General features: G+C 36.1%; 1 protein-coding gene across 2 annotated transcripts; it reads right to left on the bottom strand.

The window, feature by feature from the left end:
- Positions 1-1,796: 1,796 nt before the first annotated feature.
- Positions 1,797-14,097, bottom strand: LOC131156702 (protein COP1 SUPPRESSOR 2). 2 transcript variants are annotated; one of them, XM_058110587.1, is made up of 7 exons: positions 13,675-14,097; positions 11,590-11,840; positions 11,306-11,509; positions 9,422-9,545; positions 3,027-3,100; positions 2,636-2,793; positions 1,797-2,379 (listed from the first exon to the last, which is right to left on the bottom strand). In XM_058110587.1, exons 2-7 carry the CDS (start codon positions 11,682-11,684, stop codon positions 2,216-2,218), a joined length of 819 nt encoding a protein of 272 aa, XP_057966570.1. In that variant the 5' UTR covers positions 11,685-11,840; positions 13,675-14,097; the 3' UTR covers positions 1,797-2,215. The 2 variants fall into 2 exon arrangements, with proteins under 2 accessions (XP_057966570.1, XP_057966571.1); XM_058110588.1 differs by having other exon boundaries at positions 11,590-11,829; positions 13,675-14,005.
- Positions 14,098-22,428: the final 8,331 nt, after the last annotated feature.

Here is a 22,428-nt window from a genome sequence, read left to right as displayed (position 1 = left end):
AGTTCAGTTTTCGGACCTCACAATTCAGTTATGCGGAGTTAATTCATGACATTGTTTGTTTATCCATCCAGGGAAGTTCTTTTATGCATATATATGTGTGTGTGTGTGTGTGTATTTAGGTATACAGAGAAATTTATATGCCAGAGTATGTTTTGGAAAGAAAGTATTTTGAAATATATATATATATATATATATATATATATATATATAAAGGTATGAGTACATTTTATATGATTTCACGGTGAAAGAAAAGTTAATTAATGGTGTTTTTACTACAATAAAACTCATGTTGTCACACACTGATAATAATTTGTTCCGTCGTACTAAGAGGTGTCATACCCAATGATTATCCAATATTTTTCAAATATCATGTGGAGTATAACAGTGATCAGAGTAGCGCAGTGAAGCATTGGTGGGATAGAAGGTTTTGTCTAGAATAGATATTTAATTAAATTATATTTTTGATATATTTAGTCTATTCTTTTAGGAATATGTAAATTGTGATGTTAGAAATGATGTTGTTGTTGTATTGGGATAATTTAATACTCTAGTAAATTATTATGAAGGCCTTCTGATGTATGAAATATTCAGGTTATTACGGATGATATCAGAGAAATTTAAGCGAAATTTTTCGAGTCGTCACACTAGTGTTCTAAGAAACTAGAGAAAAATAGAGGAGGACCGAGGGGGGGGGGGGTGGGGGCGCTACCTTTGGTCTCTAGCTCTTCCTTCTCTCTTTTGATTCTACCTTCTTCCTTGCTCCTCTTCCTTCTATGTTTCTTCCTCTTTTACTTCTACTCTTATTCTCTGCTTTTATTCAGTAGAGAACTCTTTTTCTTTTACTTCTACTCTCTCTACTCGTGTGATTCCTTCCGGGCATCCTCTATTTCTCTTTGCTCCCCTCAATTTATAGGCTAGAGAGGGGCAATAGGATCTTGGGGGTTAGAATCTTCTTGAGCTTACATAGGAGGCAAGGCAAAGGCTGGGTCAGGGTAATGGAGGGCTGGAGCAAGCTCTGGCAGGGGCGCCTAGAGAGAGGGGAAAAGAACCCCTACCGACAAGCTAGGGGGATTTAGGCTTTGAGGGAAATGGGGCTTAAGATAACTATAATTTTTAAAATAAATCTTAATTAATGAAAAAAATTTTAACAACAACAACAACAATAATAATAATAATAATAATAATAATAATAATAATGGGTTGGCCAAAAAATACGTGTATATTATATATCATAGCATGTACATTTCACATGATTGTAAGTAAATATTTATAAATTATATTTAAACATTTTTTATTATATAATTTAAATTTGTTTGAAATAAATTGATATAACATTATCATAATTATGTTTATAAATAAAAGTACAAAGTCTAAAATTTTTTATATAAAAAGTTATGTTCTATATAGTATAAAATATGAGCGTAAAAATGGACAAAGGGTCACAATAAATGCTGAGACACGGGAAATGACATAATAATAAAATATTAAATAAAATTATAAAATATTACATTTATATATTGCATCTAATAAATATTAAATTCTAATATTTATATATGACTATATAAAAAATCTAATAAATACAGCTAATCATCTTCATTCCTTTTATGTTTAAAATTCTCAAATGCATTTCTTCTTCAACTGATTTTTTTATAATTTACTTTTTATAGTACTTTTTTATATTGCACTTATTTTTCATTTAATATTTATAATACATTTATTAATATATCATATGCTCTTAAAATTAAAAATTTAAAGGAAAAAGATAAATTGGGTACTGAACATTTATTCATCTGGAGTGAATCGCAACAAGGCTTATTTATATAGGAGGAATGAATTTGCAAGTGTGTATCATAAAGCGACCCTAAAAATTAAAAATAGAATACATGCTAATGATGATAATCTTTGCCAACATGACAACTGTACATTGAAATGACAATTCTTTGGACTGAAGCCAGCCTTTTAAAAAATATGGTAACAATTGATAAGATGGATGGCTTGATAGAGAAATTAAAGGTTGGGGGGCAGAAAATCAGTTTTGTTACATTAGTTACAGGTTCAATATTCAATCCATGAAGAAATAGAACAAAGGTACTCACAAAATGTCTTCTCTTGCTAAATGTATAACCTGGACCTGCAACATATTGACATGTGGGTTGAAACGCCAACAATGTTCAACATTCTGTTGACAAACTTGCAGCAGAAGTTCAAGCTTGTGTCATCTTCTCATCACACGGTGGCGCTCTCGTTTGCGGAAACGCTCTAGCATGAACTCGTCTGTTGCAGCTTGCCTTCTTCCCGCTGCATCTGTGCTATTATCAGTCTGTCTAGAACCCCCACCATTATCCTGAGCAACCCTATCTTTGTACAGCTCAGGATGCTCTGCAAGATAATTGAAAGTCGGTGAATGGAAATTGAATTTGAAGGGAAACAATATCCATACATCACTATCAATTAATATTAGTGGCAGTTGCCGCTACAATAACAGCAGCAGTGTTGGTGAGAGTACCTCAGTGAAATAATGCATTGGAGGATGATGGGATAAATGCCAGTAATCCAGACAAAAAGCAACCAATTTCTCAATTTTGACAGATGGGTTAAAACCAGAAACAAAAAGGAACTATGAAAGATACGTTACCTTTCCTAAGCTTTTCTGCATAATCCTTGCCACGTTGGAAGTAATCTGCACTGTAACTTGAAGGGATGCTCAATTCTGTTTTAGTCCGGCCCATAAGCCTTTTGTCCTGTAGAAGCTTTTTGGCAGCTTCTGTTTCCTCAATGTTTTTAAGTTTGTATCTGAAAATATGGGAAAACCATGAAGGATACCTAAAATTTACCAACTAGATAGATGAAAAATGAGGAGAATTTTCTCAAATGCATATACAAGAGCAGAGTGAGGGACAGCCAATGAATCAAGACCCTTCTCTTAAAGAAAAATGTATAATGCACCATAAAGGGAGAGCTATAAATATATAAAGGAGGTAAATTACAAATGTGCTGCCACAAAAGAATGAAAAGATAGGACATACTCGATGGGAAGCTGAACTTCTGCAATTCCAGTAGTCCACTGAGTAGAGCTTTCTTCTGAGTTTCGCCTCTTCACCTGAGATAATAATCACTATGATAGAGGGAGAAAATAATTGCAAGATTCCCTGAACAATAAATTATAAGATCAGCTTCTCAGAACAGGGAATTTGAGAGGCTGGCAGTTGAGCACATCCACTACCACTACACGTTACAAACAACTAACCCTTGCTCCAAACTACTTGGGTCAACTACATACACTATTTCTCTATAAACATAATATGAAGCACATCCACAACAAACTTAGCTTGCTCCAAACAATTTGGGATTAGCTACATAAATTCTTTAGTCTCCGTTAACATAATATTAGGCATTAAATTACACTCACAAGAATTTTGAAGTGATGCCAAAAAGACAAAGGCAGTTGAACATATCTACTACAAATGACAACTCACAAGAATTTCAAAGTGGTGCCAAAATGACAGAAAAGCAGTTGAACATATCTACTACAAATGGCAACTAAGCCTTATACCAAACAATTTGAGATCCAATAAATTCTGTCTCCATTCAGCCAATTCAAGGTTATCCATTCAGCTTGAAACATTATATTTTTTTTTCTATTCCTTGAAACAATGTTCTGCTTGGTCTTCCTGTTATCCTAACAACACCCTTTAACAACACACTGAGTTTGATAGACACTTTATCAATGAAAAATTTGACAGAGGCTTGAATGATGATTTGTATTCCCTTTGTTTAAGTCTAAAGTGCAGTTAATTGATTTGTTCACCAAAGCTCACAAATCATAATAGCAAACTTTTCTATCCAGTAGCAAGCTAGTTGGGCAATAAAGAAATCTATTCATGAACTTGAGGGGAGCGTTGGAGTGAGTAACATTCTAGAATAAGAGTATAAGTGCACTTTCCACGTTGTTATATAAAATATATAGGCCTTGTAGTGTGACTTCTCTCTCCAAGGAGTCTTATTTCAAAGGCTAGGTCTAAAAAACAACTCCCACAAATGAAGTGGCGGGCAGCTAACTAAAGAACGAAGGTCCAAAAGTCAGGTTCGAAACTCGACTATCACATATGAATGAGGGAATAGATAACTAAAGGAGAGAGGTAATGTGGCTATGTAAACTAGATATGAAAAAGGTTGATAATCATGCTTGTAGAAATTTGAACAGCGCTGGAGAGGATTCTTTTCATCCTAATTATGGAGGTTGTTAGAAAAATGCTATTTAAGTAGCCAATAGGAAGAGGGCTATTTCACATCTTCCAAACCATCATTTCTCGTGGAGAACAAAAGATTTTTTGGAGGAACTCCTAAAATTGAGATGCATGTTGCTGTATTTTGCAGCAGGCAGTGCAAGGGTTAAGGTGAATTTGGGGGAAAGAGAGCCCCATCCCCATAGGTGTAGGAGTGCAGGGGAACTTGTTAGCAGATGCTTTGCGATGCAATGCGGAACCCCCCTTCCCTTTACCTTATTTGGGTCCAACTCTAGAAGCTGAATAGAAGGGAAAAATAATATGGACCCAATGGTGACTTGATTCAGTGAAATCTTGCACGTGAAAGAGGAGTTACCTTTCAAAAGGGGGAAGATTTGCATTGATTAGAAGCACTCTCCAACCTACCAGTTTACTTGGTCTATTTCCCCTATTCCTACTTCAGTAGCTGGAAGGATGGAGGACATCAAGAGGGTCTCTTCAGTGCAACTATGGAGAGGAGTTTTAATTGTACTGTAGTGGGATAGTGCATGGTGAAATAACCTCTTTGTAATGGAAGCTTAGGACATGTTCTCTCTTAAATAAACATGATTCCCCGGGTGAAGGAGTGGAGGGGAACTTATTAGCAGATGCTTTGGGATGAAAAACGTGGAAGCCCTCCCATTCTATCATTTGGGCATCACTCTAGAAGCAATATTTAGGAAGAAAGAATATAGACTGAATGGTGACTTCATCGGATTAAGACCTAGTGAGTGGAAGAGGAACAATCTTTCAAAATGAGGAAATATTGCATTGATTAAAGGCACTCTCTTCAACCTACCAGCTTACTTTTGTCACTTCTCCCTATTTCCACTTCAATAGCTAGGAGGTTGGAGGACATCAAGAACAGGTTTCTTTGGGACAGCTACGGAGAGGAGCTGAAGCATATCATATAGTGAAATAAGCATGGTGAAATATCCTCTTTGTAAGGAAACCTTGGGAAGCATTAGTCGTTTTAATTTTAATAAAGCCACATGGGAAAATAGCTCTGGAAGTTTATGGAGGGAAAATGAAGATCTCTGGAGAATGGAGTTAGTGGATAAGTATGGTGTGGAACCAAATAGGCGGATTAGGGCTGTAAAATTGGCCTGAACAGTTTGGCTTTCAACAAGCCAATTGGCCCAATCCTGAACCAAACATCTGAACAAATTTTGATCAATTCAGTTTGTGTAATTGTTAATTTTTCCGGTTCTAATTATCAAGAATTCTAGGACATGAGATTTTTATAACTACCGAAGTTACAACCCAGATGAAAAAATTTTAGGCCAGCATTATGTTGCAAAGCCCACAAGGCTTATTGCCAAAGACCGTCATGCATTAGTGCCTGTAGGGTAAGTATGGGAAATGTGTGTGTGTGTGTGTGTGTGTTTTGGGGAGGTGGAATGAAGGCTCCGAAACAACCTTCCACACCTACACCCACACCCACCCCTACACCCCAAAAAAATTATCAGCTCATTTTAGTTATCAATTTTATGATTTTAATTATTTATTATAAAATTCTCGCCTACAAAATTTGTATAACTACCAAATGTATAGACCAATAGGATAAATTTTAGGCCAACATTGTGTTTCAAGACCCACGAAAGGCCTACTGCCACAAAACAGCATGTATTACAGACCACTAGGTGAGTACAGGAAGGTGGGATGGGGTTCAGAATTTATGAGGGTAAGAGAGCCCTCCCACCCAACCCCCAACCTCCACCCCTCGGCGCATCCCATTTTAACCTAGGACTAGAAAGGGAAACAAACTCCCATACTGCTAAAGCCTACTTCACTTTAGGAGGTTGGTTCACAAATACAACCTTTGTAACTTCATTTGGATACCCATGGATTGGCCATTTCATTGGATACCCATGGATTGGCCAGTTCCTATTTGGAAGGCAGCAATTTCTTAATTGCCACAGTTTCTACTCCTACTAATAGTTTAGCACAATGAATCATTTCTTCAGACACCATGCAAGCACTTACTCGAATCTCACTTATCGAAATTCCATTGTGGAAGACGAAGACCCATTTTTTCTAAAGATATCTACATATATCCAGGTACATTGAGCTTCCAGTTCAGACATCTGCCAATTTAGCCATACATGTCACATGTTTCTAGTTCGCAAGGCATAATCAAATGATTCAATTGAGGGCGGGATGGGTTCTTTTTCTTGTGTACGTGTTTGGGGGAAGGAGGGGGGGTGAGAGGTGGGGCTGGCTTATACAGACCTTTCCCCCTTAAAATCAAATACACCCATTTGTTACGAAGCCCAAACAATGTGGCTTCCCTTTTGTCATCAATAAAACATTTAAAGAAATTAACATTATAAAGTTGTGGGGTACTCTCTTGGGTTAAATGCACCGCAGTCACTGAACTTTTAACTAAATTCCTGATACCACTAAAATTTATTTTTGTGCACTAAGGTCACTCAACTTCTAAATTGTTTCAGTTTCCCTCTTTTCGTCCAGAAATGACGTCCCTCTGTTAAAATTGCTTGCATGGCAGTTCTGGGGGACGCACCATTTATTTTTTCTTTTCTTTGCATTTTAAAAATAATAGTAGTAGTAGTAGTAATAGTAACAATAATATTTTTCTCTCTCTCACCCCTCTCTTGCCCTTTTCTTCCCACTCAATTTGCACCATTGCCGGACCTCAACGAATGCTGTCGTCACCAGCACCGCCCCGAATTCCGTCACCTCCACAATGCCACTCCCTCTCTCTCTCTCTCTCTCTAATATCCAAGAAGAGCTATCATTCAATGATTTTATGATTTGTTCCTCATTTCTCTGATAAAACTACCAGCAAATGTGTCACCATGCAGAACCCTTCACTCTCACATAATCACATTCTTTCATGGTTTAGGTTTGCTTTTGCTTCTATCTCTGTACATCTCTTCTTAAACACAATCTTGTGCTCGCCTGCTTGGTGTGTTGCACCGCTGAGTTTCATCTCCTCTTTCAATGCCATTTTTCCTCATTTTGCATTGTTGCGCATTTTGGGGTTTGGAGTATCTACGATGGGTGCAATTTGGGGTTTCTGATTTTCTTCTCCAGAAGCCATGCCAGGTGATGATCCAAGGTTTTTCTATTTGGGTTTTTATTTTTGGAAATGGTTTGTGGAGATGCACGTATGGTAATATCTAAGGATTGCTCCTCATTATTCCCTATTAGCTATTTTTTATTTCGATTTTAATGGATTTGGATTTGAATTATGACTGTGCTCTGTCCTCCCCAAGAAGAAATCTTGGGCAAAGTCGGTCTATTTTTTTCTTTTATTTTATGGATAAGAAGGGGGGCTTAGGCGCAATGGTAAGGTTGTCGCCGTGTGACCTGGAGGTCACGATTTCGAGGCGTGGAAACAATCTCTTGCAAAAATGCAACGTAAGGCTGCGTACTGTAGACCCATTGTGGTCAGCCTCTTCCCCGGACCCCGCGTACATGGGAGCTTTGTGCACCAGGCTGCTCTTTTTTTTTTATGGATAATTAAGGCTAAATAAGTCACATATTCTCTTCCCTTCGTCTTGGCATGGATTTAATGCCAGGACAATTCAACTCTCGCCCCAGGAATCACTGCAACTCTCCCTTTGTCATTGAGATTGTCCCTGTGGACACCCTGCACGATGTGCCCATGCTGTATGTGGTTGGGTCTGTGGTGAGATTGTCCATTGCAATTGGTGTTTTGGAGATTGTGGATCAGCAGTCTAGGAAGTGCAGAAAGCCATGGTACAAGGGTCAGTGGCAAGGCAAGGCAAGGCAGCGACCGACGACACAGCTAGGCCAGTGACCACGACAGGGGCGAAGAATGGCAATGTGTATGGGTGTGGAGGCTGCAGATCACCAATTGGTAAACTTTTCTTTGATTTCATCACTCAAAAGTTATTGTTGTTGTTGTTATTATTATTATTATTATTATTATTATTATAAATAAAAAATCCTAGAGAAAAGAAAAGAGGTGGTAAGCGTGGGTTCAGAACTCTCACGTGATCAATTTTAACGGAAGAACATCATTTCTGAATGGAAAGAGGGAAATTGCAACAATTTCATAATTAACTGACCTTAGCGCACAAAATTAAAGTTTAGTGGTATTGGGAATTTTAGTTAAAAATTCAGTGACCATGGAACCATTTAACCATACTTTCCTTGGGAAAAGGAAAAGATGAAGCAGACAAGGGAGCTGTTTTAGTTTGTCATGATTGCTGGTATGGACAAATGCCCTTAAGGATCAGTTACATCAACTATTCCTGTGGGCCAAGCAGCGGGTTGCTTTGGTGAGTTTTATGTGCATATTGAGGGAGCAAAGGTGATGGGGATGCTACTTTCTGTAAAGAGGCTCAGACTGGGAGCTGGAGAGTCCTTTAAATTTCTTTGGAAACTTCCAGACAAGTATGAAAAGGAAGAGCACCAAGAATGGATGTTCATATGTAAAATAACGAAGAGGAAGAAAGGAATAATTTTCCATTAAAGGCAGAAGACAACAAATGCACCCATTAATGTTGCTTTTTTTTTCTTTTTTTGCTCAGGAGGCTTTGTGGGAAAGAATATTGACCATTTGAATTCTGCCGAAAAGGGGAGCTACAGTAATTAAAAGGGCTACCTTTAAAAAAAAAGGGGGCTGAGACTCTGCAGCATCTTCCTATTAGCTACAAGAGGTCCAGTAGCATTTGAAGCAGTGCCTCATCCATGCTAGGAGTACTCTGGGTGGCAGCAAGTTCTGTAAGGTAGACCTATGGGCTTAGATGAGGTATCAAAACCAATATAACTAAAAAGAAAATCCTGGAACTGATTCCCTTTTTCTTTTTTTTTTTTGGACATTTGGAAGGAGAGAAATAGGAAGGCTTTTGAAGGAATTGAAAATTTTCTCAGTTAGATGGCTTAAAATTTTGTATTTTTTTATTAAAAGCATCAACTTGACACTGCTCATGCAGCCGTTGATTTTGTAGGTTCTATTTCCTTTTAGTTGTCCTTTTTTTTGTTCCCCGGTTTCCAAGGTGCATTCTGTTAGTGCCTTTAATGCAAGTTTCCTTTTTCTTATTAGAGAATAATTTATTCTAGAAAAAAAATAGCAGACATAGAAAATTGTAAAAGCAGAACCAAAAACTAAGTGCCACAACGAGATAAAAAGAAGAAAGGCATCTCAGATTTAAGTCACGCACTTTAAGATGCTCTGGAATTACATATAATTCGTCCTCTGCACGCTTTAAATCATTCTCAACTTGATCTCTAGCATCAATCTTCTTGCCTCTTTTCTTCGCTAATTCTTGTTCAACATACTTCAGCCTGTTAATAAACAAAAGGAACCACTAAAAAAGTGCTCAAAAACCATATATCAGACAACTTTTTTTCAGAGTCAAAAAAAAAAAAAACACAAATAGAACTAACTCAAAAGGCCCCAACTGTTAGCAATAACTATTCAATTAGAAGTCAAAAAAATAAAAAAATAAAAAAATAAAAAATAAAGGAGAAGAAGAAGAAGAAGAAGAAGAAGAAGAAGGAGGAGAGGAAGAGGAAGAGGAAGAAGAAGAAGTTCAATTGCCAATACATTGGCCAATAGATATAAGAACAAAAGAATGAAAACCACAAAGGTAAGATCCTCAGAACACTCACTAATAATGTTATATTCTCATGATAAGCTCCCACACCCTGTCACTCTCCCACTCCCCTTCCCTCATCCTCAGTCTCACAGAAAAATTAAATAACAAAATATCGCAACCTTCTCCAAAAGATAAATTTTCATAGGAAAATGATTCCCACCAACAATGATAAGAATATTTTGGGAAACCAGAGATCTATTTTCCAAAGCAAATGAAAACAACTTAAATAGTTGGCTGTCTGATAATAAAATATAATATCATCAATAATAAGATAAAACTTCATTTGCTTAGGAAAAAAGGGGTAAAATTTTCATCTTCCTAATTAGATATTTAGAATCTGTAAGCTTAATTCTTGACTCCAGCAAACACTCCGATCATAATAGATAATATAAAAAGCTTTTAATGATAATAATGAGGATCATGCACATTTACTCATTCATCATTCTGTGGCTTGGAGTTTATGGAGTCAGCTTTTTAATTTGATAGGACCACAGGCTCTGGAGGATTTTTTTTTCTGGTTGATTTTGTCGGCTCTGCAAAACAAAAGAAGGCCAAGGTTTAGACCTTCTAATTGGTTCATTTTGTTGAAGAGGGATGAATTAGATTTTTCAGATCATGCTTCAAATTTAGATCGTATGTTGGAAGGATAGCGATTTTAGCTTTATTGTGAGTGTTCATGTCTGGTTGGTTGAGTAATGGTTGGCACTTTTGACCTAGTTTTTATGTTTCCTCATTATAATAGTTTTAAGTTACGTTCGGTTTGTGGAATGCCTATTCCCAAGGATAGATTAGTTTTACTAGGTTAGTTACAATTAATTATACAAAAAATTATGTGCAAATAACAATGTGAAACATTTTATGAGTCCATAATAAGGAACAGACAAGGAATAACTATTTCCAAATTTCATCAAGTGCAGTCTATTTCTTTCTTATTACATGTTAAATGAAAAAATTAGGAATATATAAGGAATAACTATTCCCCTAATTCCCAAAATTTAAACCATATTCCATCTTATTCCAATGAATAGCTATTCTACTGAACCAAACAAGCCATTAGTTTAATGTTTAATTTGGCAAAAAGTGAGGGTTTATAATCCTCTTCGTGCTCTCCTCTTCTCCTTCACAAATTTCTCCAGTTTCTATAAGGGAAAAAAAATACAAAACAAAACAAAAAACAAGAGCTCAACATGCTAAGATGAGACAATGAGAGTTAGTTAGAGATAAAAGGGATAAGATTGAAATAATAATGCAATCACTACAAAAGCTCGAACTTCAACTGAGCGTTTTAAAGTTGAAAAATAAATCATAAAGTGGAATAAAGGAAACCAATTAGGACTGACTAGCACTACAGCAGCAGATATGGGATTCAATATAATATATATATATATATATATATATATAAATAGAGAGAGAGAGTGAGAGAGAGAGATGTGCGTTTGCACATACATATTGGGATCTTCAACCATGACAGCAGTCTCCTGAGCAAAGGTGTCCTGTAGAACCAACTCCTCCTTGTCACCATCACCATCGTTCTTGTTGTCGTTGAGTTTGGGAATCACACCTGCCGCAATTTGCATTGCAGGGATTGCAGGAATCCCTGATTTTCTCTCCCTCTGCTTCTGCAACAATTTCACCTCCTCCAGCACCAATCTGATTTTTACTATTATTATCAATCAGGAATTCTGTTTATTAGGGGAAAGGAATTCTTTAGGTAGGCATATAGGATATACCTCCTATCTTCTTCATCATCGGACTGGCTCTTTCCAGCATAATGATCATCTTCTTGAATGCTTGTTCTTTTCCTGAAATTCTTTGCCCTCATCATTCCTAGGGCTCTAGAGTGGGCAGCAAACGGCCAGAGGAGAGAAGAGAGGAGGACTCTATGCTGCTTCAGAGGGGCTACTTTCAAGTTTTTATTATCTTCCCCAAAATCAATCCGAACCTTGTCTCTCCCTTCCCAAATTTCACGACTTAACACAATCTAAAAACAATAGGTAAAATCTATTAAAAAACAATGTATAATACTTCCACTAACACATTTACTATACAAGTTAATAAGGCCCCATAAAGCGACATAAAAATAATTATATTCTAACTCCTTGTAAAATCAGACTCCATATCAGGTCAAGATGAATGGGTAAACAAAATAAAGCTACATGTTTGGCAGCCACTAACTTACAGAGGCAGCTGTACTTTCTCTCAATTAGTTCTCACTAGCCAGGAACCCATACTATTTTAATAAAAAAATTAAGAAGTGATCCATTCTATTATGCTACCTTAAACTTCAAGTCATACCTAAAATGCAAGGGCTTGGATTCATTGTCCAGTGGCCCATCCATCCATGAATTCAATTTGCAAACCCCCACGTCACCATGAAAAAGGACCACATAACTGGTACTTCATTTTTCTTTCTTTCATATTTTTTTGGGCATTTGCATGCCACTGCCTGAAGACTTGGCAATGTGATGATATAGTTGCACCTTACCAAATACAAACTACTAATTTGGGCTCATCAGAAAACTGCCTTGGGCAAAACAGTCCGAATTTTTAATTATGCACAGAAGAAAAAAATGAATCAAACCCACAAGAGCCCTATATATTTATAATGTATGAATGTATGTTTAATCCATCTCCTTGAATGGAAGTCTGATTTTCATAATAATTAGTTACAATAGAAGCTTGACAGTGTCAATGGAATTTTCAATGACATTTGTGTCTTTAGGTATTGGACTAAACAAAATGCAAAGAAGATACCAGGAAAACTTCAAAGCTGTACACAAGCATATGCACATGTTCCTTCCATAGGAAAGAACAGAAAATGCTTCTTTGCAGTAATTGGATGGAATTCTGCACAGCAGTCAAGGCTTCTCATAACTAAGCAATAAAATTACATTAATCAACTGCAGTTTACAGCCAGGAAAACATAAACTGCAGGACAGTGCGATTTACATGCCAAACACAAGGAAAGCGTCAATATGGCTTTTTCAGGAAGTGTCAAACTAGGGCACAGCACATGTGACCTTATATATATATATATATATATAATTATTAGATATTATGGTCAGTGTTCATGGATCTAAAAGAAATGCATATAAATTATCCATTTTTAACTTCTCTTCCACCAATGCCCCACATTCCCCAACATATATAAAAAGAAAAAGAAAGGAGAACTTTCACAATAAAGGCATAAAGCTATAAATGAAATTCCTAGAATCACCCACAATTATAAACTGAGATCATTCCGTCCTTCTATTAATGAATGATGCTGTATATATTAACTAACTAAGGTATCCCAGTCATAGTATCCATATTTTTCGCAAAATTTCTGCATTGCATCGCTGTATTGCTATCCTGTAGTATTCATTTCCCATGTCAGTATATATACATAAAAATATACATTTTCCAGCCCGATGAGCTAAACAAAATCAAGAGGTTCAATGAAGCCAATTGACCACTTTGCCGAGGACCAATGGAGAAAGGCATCAGATTCCTATTTTATTAAGTATCAATGTATCATTTCGCTTAAAAGAAAGAATTTTCTGGGTGAGCTATGGTACCGGAATTCGATAGCTTTAAGCAGGCTGCATGTTTCTTTCCTCTGAAATGAAAAATATTGAGGCAATTTTACTTTAAAATGCAGAATTTTCATTAAAGTTCCTGAAGATGCATTTCTTTCCATATCAAGGCTAGTCGGCAATCGCCATCAAGATTGATGAAAATTTAGGGATCCAAGGAAATAGTTCAAAAAACAGAGAAGGATGAAGGAGTATCAAATAGAAAGAGCTGATCAAATGAGAAAATAAGAGGCGACTCACGTTTGGCAAAGACCCAAATGCTTCGATCTTTCGAGAGAGAACTCAGAGAAGAGCTTCGGGTCGACCCTTCAACGAAGAATAGGCTGCTTCGACAGAGGAGATGCTTCCAGTCTAGCCAAGATCGTCGTCGAGCAGGCCTGATATGTCCGGCGAACAAGGCTGGGAGGCTTGGAGGCTGGGAGAGTGGTTCGACGGGGGTCGCGACTCGCGAGTTCCGCTAGGGCTCCGACAAGGCTCCCGCTCGTCTTCTATCTGCCGCTTTTTACTTTTTTTAACTTTTTTCTATTTCGATTCTTGTATGCGGGAGGAAGCAAAATGCCCTATACAACCCAACACTTTTGATTCAACATTCTCCCTTATATACCGTGTTGGGGGACACCTCATTAGTTGTCTTACCGGGAGAAATTTGGGTTATTCCACATTGTGGAAGGAACTCATGATCATTATCAGTTATTAAGTTTAAGGTAAAGTCTCATCTCTTGAGATAGTTTTTTGGGTTGAAAAGATCCTAAATCACCAACACATATCTGAATGAATGAAAGGAGAAATTTACTACAAGAACAAAGAAGTAAAACAAAATCCTAGAGAGAAATAAATCTCCAAGTTGCATTATTTCTTGCATACATGCATGTACATCAATAGACCTCATATATATACATATAAATTGTAATTGATAAACCCACTAACTACTAACTAATCAAGAAACTAATACTAAAAACAGAAGAAAACTAACTTAACAAAAAGGAAACCGCCGACGATTACAAGGCAAACTATCGATAGTTTCAGATAAAAAAGAAGCTGACGATAAACAACCAAGATAACCGTCGATGGTGTCATCGACGGTTTTAGGTAGAGTGCAAACCGTCGAGAAAATCATTTGTAACCGTCAATGGTTGCATCGACAGAAACATCCTAAAGCTTGCCATAAATTTAATACTCCCCCTCAATATGGAGTGTAAATATTTATAACACCCATCTAGGAGAGAATATTAGAGAATAGACTATAACCAAGGGGCTTAGTTAAAATATCGGCTAAATGACCAGCTGAAGAAATAAGTAACGCTTTCAGAGTGCATGTTAATAATTTTTCTCTAATAATATGACAAACAATGTCAATATGTTTTGTGTGTTCATGAAAAACTGGGTTTGCGGCTATATGCAGTGCAGTCTCATTGTCACAAAAAAGCATAGTTGGTCTACACTGAATTGCAAGTAAATATTTTCAACAAATGTTGCAACCAAGTAATTTCACATGTAGTCGTTGCCATGGGACAACATTCAGCCTCTACTGTAGACCTAGACACGGTATTCTACTTCTTGGATTTCCATGAAATGAGGAATTGTCTAGGAAACACATAAAAACGAGTAATGGATTTTATAGTGTCTCTGCATGCAGCCCAATTTGCATCACAAAAATCTTACAATTGTAAATCATTTTCTGATGGAAAGAATAACCCTTGACCAGGATTGCTTTTAATGTATCTTAAGGCACAATGAGCAACAGCCAAATGAGTTTCAGTGGAATTTGCAACTAACTGACTTAATATTTGAACAGAAAATGACAAGTCATGTCTTGTAATGGTTAAGTAGAGAAGTATGTTGTAACGACCCTAAAAATAATGACATTATAAATATAACACACATATTTCCATAATAACTTTGATACCAAGATATAACAACCTGACTCTCAAAGTGGACTACAAGTACTCCTATCCATAATTCTTCCCACACACAACACATCGGAATACAAATATACAAACTCCAAATACAATACCAGAGTTCTACTGTTCCCCAAAATACATACATATATATATCCCATAAGTCCATAATTACATCCCTAAAGACACTAAGTTTACCCATTTACAGAACCGTGTCTCACAAATAAAAACTTACCCTGAACAAACTCTAATCAGCCTTGCCCTGGAGCGCTCTAAGTTTGATTTCTGGGATCTCCTGAAATGTTAGGAAGTATAGGAGTGAGACACGTCTCAATAAGACGTAAAAAATTATTATCAGTGTGTGACAATATGAGTTTAAGTATTCCAGAAAAACATCCATTAAATAATTAACTTTAACTCATAAAACATGTAAAGATGTACTCGTACCTACATATATATACCTTGAAAATACATACTTTTCATCATAGCATACTTACCATAATAAATTACTCTTTAGTTAGATGTCATCTATTATATATACACATACATAAAACTTTCCTTGGGACATTCATACATCTCGTCATGTAATAACCCCACATGATCGAGTTGTATGGCCGAAGGTGAGACTTAGCCTCGTGGTAGGCCAGCCATACCAGGTGAAGTCAAATTTAATGCGTCTGTAGTACGATTTGCCTAGCGCAGCCTGGTTCGCATGCCAAATCGACTTCCATTACCAACACTTCGCAATACAGTGTGGTTGCACTAACACATCATACTAGCAACGGTACAGTACTCTCAATCTAAGTCAATCCATCAAGGTTCTACTACCATATAATACATTTCATATAGTCAAACAGTAACATTATCACATTTCCATAAATTTATATATAATTTGATATAATCACAATTTTGTATAAAATCTGTCATTTCATAACTCTTTATAATACCATTATTTCATAACTCGGCGCACAACCATCTATGATTAGCACACAATCATCCGTGATCGGCACACAATCATCTATAATCGACACATAGTCATCTGTACTCATATCATAATTCCATAATTTTTACAACATTTTCTAAAATCAGTATATACTTATGCCACACAACTTGAGTTAATATTTCATAATATAATAATCATAAAAATCCCAACATGCTTATTTATGCTTTAAATAAATTAAACTCATACCATACAATTTATATAATAATTAAAATTTCATAAATTACTTGAAAAATTCTTATAAATATATACTCGATAAATTCTAAAAAAAACGTGGGTATGATCCACTTCCCATGTTTAAATTTAATTTCTAACATATTTAAAAACGCATATATGATCAAATCCTTATAGTTTAATCTCCAAAATATTCCCAAACCTAGGCATAAATTTAAATCACATAAATATAATTAAATTCATATATTCAGATTTAATCGGGAATATTTTAAATATGTCTGATATAATCTATTGCCCTTACCTTGGCCCTAGAGTGGTGCCTACGATATCCAAATGATGAAATCACCCAGATTAAAATGCTTAGGAGTGAAGATAGGACCCAAATATGGTGTTCGTTTTTCAATTTGACCAAGAAATGAAGATAAATTGAAGAGAGAAAAAGAGAGACGGTGAGGAGAGAGAGAGATAGAGTTAGCGAAGAGAGGGGGGCTTTGAAGTTACTTATATATATCTATATATATATATATATATAATATTAAATTAATATATTATATTATATTGTATCATTTAATTAATTGATTAAATTAAAAAAAAAAATTTTTAATCACTGCATTCTCCTCTCCTTATAAAAATTTCGTTCTCGAAATTTACTAACCGCTACTTATTGCAATCTCCTTTGGAAATCCCTAAATTGTTTACCCGACTCTAGAAAAAGCCAGCGGCCACCCACATAGTGGCCCCATCCCAAATTTATTAATAATCCTCACTTATGGCGGAGGAATATTGTAACAGCCTAGAAAATTAATATGCATGGAAGTGTAAAAAAAATAAAAAAATAAAATTAATTAATTAATTAATTAAAGTTAAAAATTAATTAATCATTATTAATTAAATAATATAATAATAATATTATATATATATATATATATATATATATATAAGAATCAGGAATCAATGATTTTAGTTGAAATCAATTGTAGAGAGACCGCCCTTGAACGTCTTCTCTCTCTCCTCGTCTCCTCTCTCCCACTCTCCTCAATTTCTTATTTAATATTCGGCCGATCAAAAAACAAAAAATACCACTGGGATCCTATCTCGGGCACCGACATTCCTATTGGAATGGATTTGTCGTGGGAGCGACGTATGCACCATTTCTGGGGAAAGGTATACTCTCTCTCTTTCCTTAATTTCTCCTAAGATCTTCAGTTAAATCGATGATCGAGCACCACCACGGGGTCTTAGTCTCGATCGTTGTCATTTTGGCCAGAGCACACTTTCAATTTAGGGGTCTTAGGCACCACTCTAAAACAAGAGTGAGATTTAGAAAATTAAGGAAATTGGTTATTTTCGGGAGTTTAATTGTTATTTGAAATTTATGGACCTAGTAAATGTTAAAATAGTATTTTATTTAGGGTTGATTTGATTAAATTAGAGTTTTTTAATTAGGGTTTTTTAATTAGGGTTCGGATGAGCGCTGCAGGTATCGTTTTGGGGTCCCTACTAGCGTAGTTTCAGGAAACCAGGTAAGGGGATTAAGTTAAATCAGGAATTTTATTACATTTGAACCAATTAAACTGCTATATATGTATATATTTATTTATTTAAAAATTCAAAGGTTATTTTGAAAACCAACCGTTCAACAGGGATTTACAAACCTAGGATATACTATACAATATTTTTGAATAAAATGAATGGTGGAAAGCTTGATTGTTTATATGGTTATATTAAAATGTGGAAATCGTGTGGCAGATGATTTAATTGGTATGAATTATTATATATCTGGATTTGAGATTTTGAAATACTGAACTGTTTATGAAATACTAAAATTGTTTGCGAAATAATTGAACTGTTTGTGAATAATGCAGCGATTTGATATGTCAGTCGAGGATCGGGATTTTGTTTAAACGACTGTGAGTCGGGTTGTATTTGACGGCCAAGGACCGAGTTTTATAAAATGATAGGTGTTGGCTTTGGTGTATTTTCAAGAGGGGGGTGAATTGAAATTTAAAAATTTATTCCTAGGTTTACCTAATCTAACAGTAGTATATTCGCAACCTAGGGTCTATTTATACTGTTCCAAATGTGCAGATAAATAAAACATGCAAAAATTAAATCATGCGCAGCAATCACTTTATGACATTCATGTGCGATAAATAAATTACGTAAAATTAAAATGCACACACGATATGTTATCGGGGTTCAACCAATACTACCTACGTCCTCGCCTTTAACTCGCAAGCCTGAGGATTCCACTAAAGCTCACTTAACGGGTGGGGTGGCACCGGTTACAATCAGGTCAACTAGCACAAGGCTGACCTCAACCTTTAGATATTTTCCTTGCAGGGCAGAGAAGGCCCTAGATCAAATTCACAGAACTAACCCCAACCTGATCCTTTCGGGTTAGATCAAACCCCCTCAGGCCACACCTGGAATTACAACAAATGTAAATTTTTGCATACACAAAAATGCTTCTTACACGAGCAAATTTGTACCATTAAGCTCAGTATAATCAATCAATCAATGCACATCAATAATATAGGATTTATAAGCTCACTGATGTGAATCTTTATGCAAACAACACTCAACAAGATATGATCACTAGAATATTCACGAGTATTCTAAATAAACTATATCTTTAAAACAAGTTATGTCGAATCTCAATGACAAATCAGGGTTTCAAATATGTTAAGCAGATATTCAAACTACTTAAAAAGATTTCCTTCAATGAAATGAACACAGGAGTAGTTTTGAAAATATTGTAGCTTGTAGAAAAATATTTTGCACAATAAAATCAAAGTTATAGCAATCTTGCAATGACTATGCAAAGATCCTTAAGGTTGTTAGTCTATCCCAACACAAGATTTATAATGTTCAAATATGTGGGATAGACTTTAACTAAACTCCCCCAAAATCAATATCAATAAACAATCAAGGCAATGAGAGTATTAGTAATATTTGACAAGCACTAGCACAATCAATATGCTCTCACGCTACTAAAATGTATCAAGGGAATGAGAATATGAGGGTATTTGAGCAAAATAGGATTTTGAAATTGAGAGGATTTAGGCTAATGATTTTTGCTAATCCGTTGCTAATCCTCACAAATGAACTCATATTTATAGACCAAGGCCAAATTATAACCGTTTAGGACATATAAGGTATTATTAGGATTGTTTTAAAACATTTTAGCAAAATTAACCCCATTTAATAACTTTTAACCTCGGTAAAAAAAAATTTCCAACTCGAGAGCACCAGTCGACCTAACTTAAGGTTCGGTTGACCAAGTGACAGAGTTCGGTTGACCGTGCAAAAAATGAACTGAGAGTTCGGTCGACTGGACTAAGGGTCTCAAAAGTGATTTTTCTAATTTCACATGGTTCGGGCAGTCAAGCAATTTTGAACTAGGACGTTCGATCGACCAGGCAGTTGGATTCTCCCATATGGGGGTTCGATCGACTAAAGCGTTGCCCATATAAATCTGGTCGGTCGACTGAGGGGTTAAACCGTTGACCCGATGGGAGTTTGGTCGACCGAAGTGCCCTGTGTATTTTGGTTCGATCAACTGAATAGTCAACATGTTGACCTCTGTACGGCTCGGTCGACCGAGTGATTTACCCTGTGAAAGTTTGGTCGACCGAAGCACTATTCAATGCACAGTTTCGGTCCTATCTTTATTAGAAATCACCCCTGTTCATAGAGGTATAAGTTTTAAGTTATGGGGGACTTAACATGTGATGATTAGGGACCTAGGTTCAATCTAAGGTCAATGGTCAAGGCTTTTCAACTATGCCCAAAAATCTGGCGTCGGTCTACCAAACCCTAAGGTCCAGCTATAATCATTGAGTTTATAAGTTCCTACATGCATGATGCACACCAATTATTATAAACCATTCCTATTTTACTATTACATACACAATATTAAACTTAATATGAAATTACAACAATGAATCTTCTGGGTCTTCTTTTTGCTTCAAGTTAACATGTGCCATCAAATGATCTTTGCTAATACGAACCTACACACAAACTTGATAGACATTAAATACCTGAGTATTTGTCATAATCAAAACAGGGTATGACCCATAGGGTCAACAACATGTTTTATACGAAATGATTTAAACTACGATTTTTATCACTTAAATTGCATGATATGCTTTAGGAACCCTAGAGACCAGTGTATTGCGGGCACAGTACCGTTGCGAGTGATTGAGTATTAGACCATGTGCACCCACACTATTCTGAATAGAAGTGTAGGGGGTCTCAGCCAACTGCCTGCATGAGGTTGAAGTAAGGCGTCGGACTTGCAGCTTTGTTGTAGATGCCTGCAGACGTATTTGCAAAGAATGTTGTTTTTTACTTTGTTTGGACTAATCACCCAGGCTTAGTCCAGATTTCAGGCCGCACAACCTGTGCAATGGGAGAAGTAAATGGCGTGTTTGTCATAAGGAGTTGTCTTACAAGCATAACTGTTAATTAACCTCGAGGGCTTGCTGAGTGAGGTGAGTGCTCTGGTAGTTGTAATGGTACTAGAGTAGAGGGAAAGTACATGTATAGGTGTGTAATCTCCCTATCCTCGGAAACTTTTACTTATAAATAATTTTGTGTGTGTGTGTGTGTGTGTGTGTGAGAGAGAGAGAGAGAGAGAGAGAGAGAGAGAGAGAGAGTATGGGTTAAGAATGATTTTATAACTATGGTTAATTATTTACTAAGTTGATTTATACTATGGGAAGGAAAAAGGGTACTTTCAACTGTGTAGAATGATTGTACATTTAAATGCTATTTTCGGTTAAATGAAGAACAAATTATTTTCTATATATACTAAAATTCATGTTGGCCACATACTGCTATTAACTTAGTCTCCCTTACTGAGAAGTGTGTCACCCTAATATAAAAATTATATTTTTAGGAAACCGTAGTGATCGTGTTTAGCTGGCTAGAGGGGCCAAGCTTGTCATATAGTTGATGCATGTAAAGTGTATAGACTGAGTTTCCTTTTTGGTTGAGTATTTTGAGTTGTAATATGGATTTTTGGAGTCATTTATGTATAATAGTAATTAGAGCTTTGGTAATGTGTTTGGAGAATATATTATTTAATTCCGCTGCAATTATATCATGATATGGTATCAGGTACACTGATGTCACTAAGTAGCACCTTGAGCTCCACGTGGCGGGTCGAGGCGTTACAGGTGGTATCAGAGCCTAGGTTTGCTAGGTTCTGCAGACTTTGACAGTTGATGATTACTAGAGTATAGGTTGAGATAAGTTAAGGATAGTGTTGGCTTTTTGAGTCTGATCTCTGTTTTGATGTTGAGAAACACACATGGTACTTATGTATGTAATCTAGTGACTGAACAAGTTATAATTCAACACACACATATAGGGAAGTAGAATACAGGAGGAACTTCAAGTTTATCATCATTCTGGCACGTTCCATGGAGTCTTGAAGAGCAAAAGGAAGACAAAGACATTTGTTCATTTCATAAAAATCTGGTTTAATATATATTCCCCCTAGCCTGCTTTCTTGAATTACACCAACAGGAACCCCTAATGATACATATGGCGCTTACCCAAACCTTGAATCAAAAACTCTAGTTTAATCAGATAAACCCCAAATAACCTACTATTTCCACATTTTCTCAACCTATAAACCTTAAATAAACATTTAAAACCCAAAAACTAAGAATCTTAACCCTTACCTCAACTTTAGAGCATTTCCCGAAAGGCCTAGTTTAGAAATCTGCTCCACTAGATGTGTAGAGAATCTTCCCTAGAACACCGTAGCAGTCTTCATTTGTCAATTCGGGTTGAATCCGGGCCAAATTTGTAGAGATAAGGTAGAGGAAACGTTCTATAGAGAGAAAGAAAGGAGGAAAAATGATTTCTTCTCAAGGAAGCTTCCTCCAACCCTTTTATACACGGTGTTGC

This window comes from Malania oleifera, chromosome 5, assembly GCF_029873635.1.
Source record: "Malania oleifera isolate guangnan ecotype guangnan chromosome 5, ASM2987363v1, whole genome shotgun sequence".
Taxonomy (NCBI): domain Eukaryota; kingdom Viridiplantae; phylum Streptophyta; class Magnoliopsida; order Santalales; family Ximeniaceae; genus Malania; species Malania oleifera.
Note: the sequence above shows the minus strand (reverse complement) of the source record. Positions and strands in the feature narration are given on the sequence as shown.

What these genes read in the sequence shown, in the direction of transcription:
- LOC131156702 (XM_058110587.1), bottom strand. Translation starts at nt 11,684, where the DNA reads ATGATGAGGGCAAAGAATTTCAGGAAAAGAACAAGCATTCAAGAAGAT. An exon ending in GATGATGAAGAAGATAGGAG is followed by an intron (nt 11,510 to 11,589) that starts GTATATCCTATA and finishes AGTAAAAATCAG; the next exon opens with ATTGGTGCTGGAGGAGGTGA. An exon ending in TGCAGAAAAGCTTAGGAAAG is followed by an intron (nt 2,380 to 2,635) that starts GTAACGTATCTT and finishes ATTATCTTGCAG; the next exon opens with AGCATCCTGAGCTGTACAAA.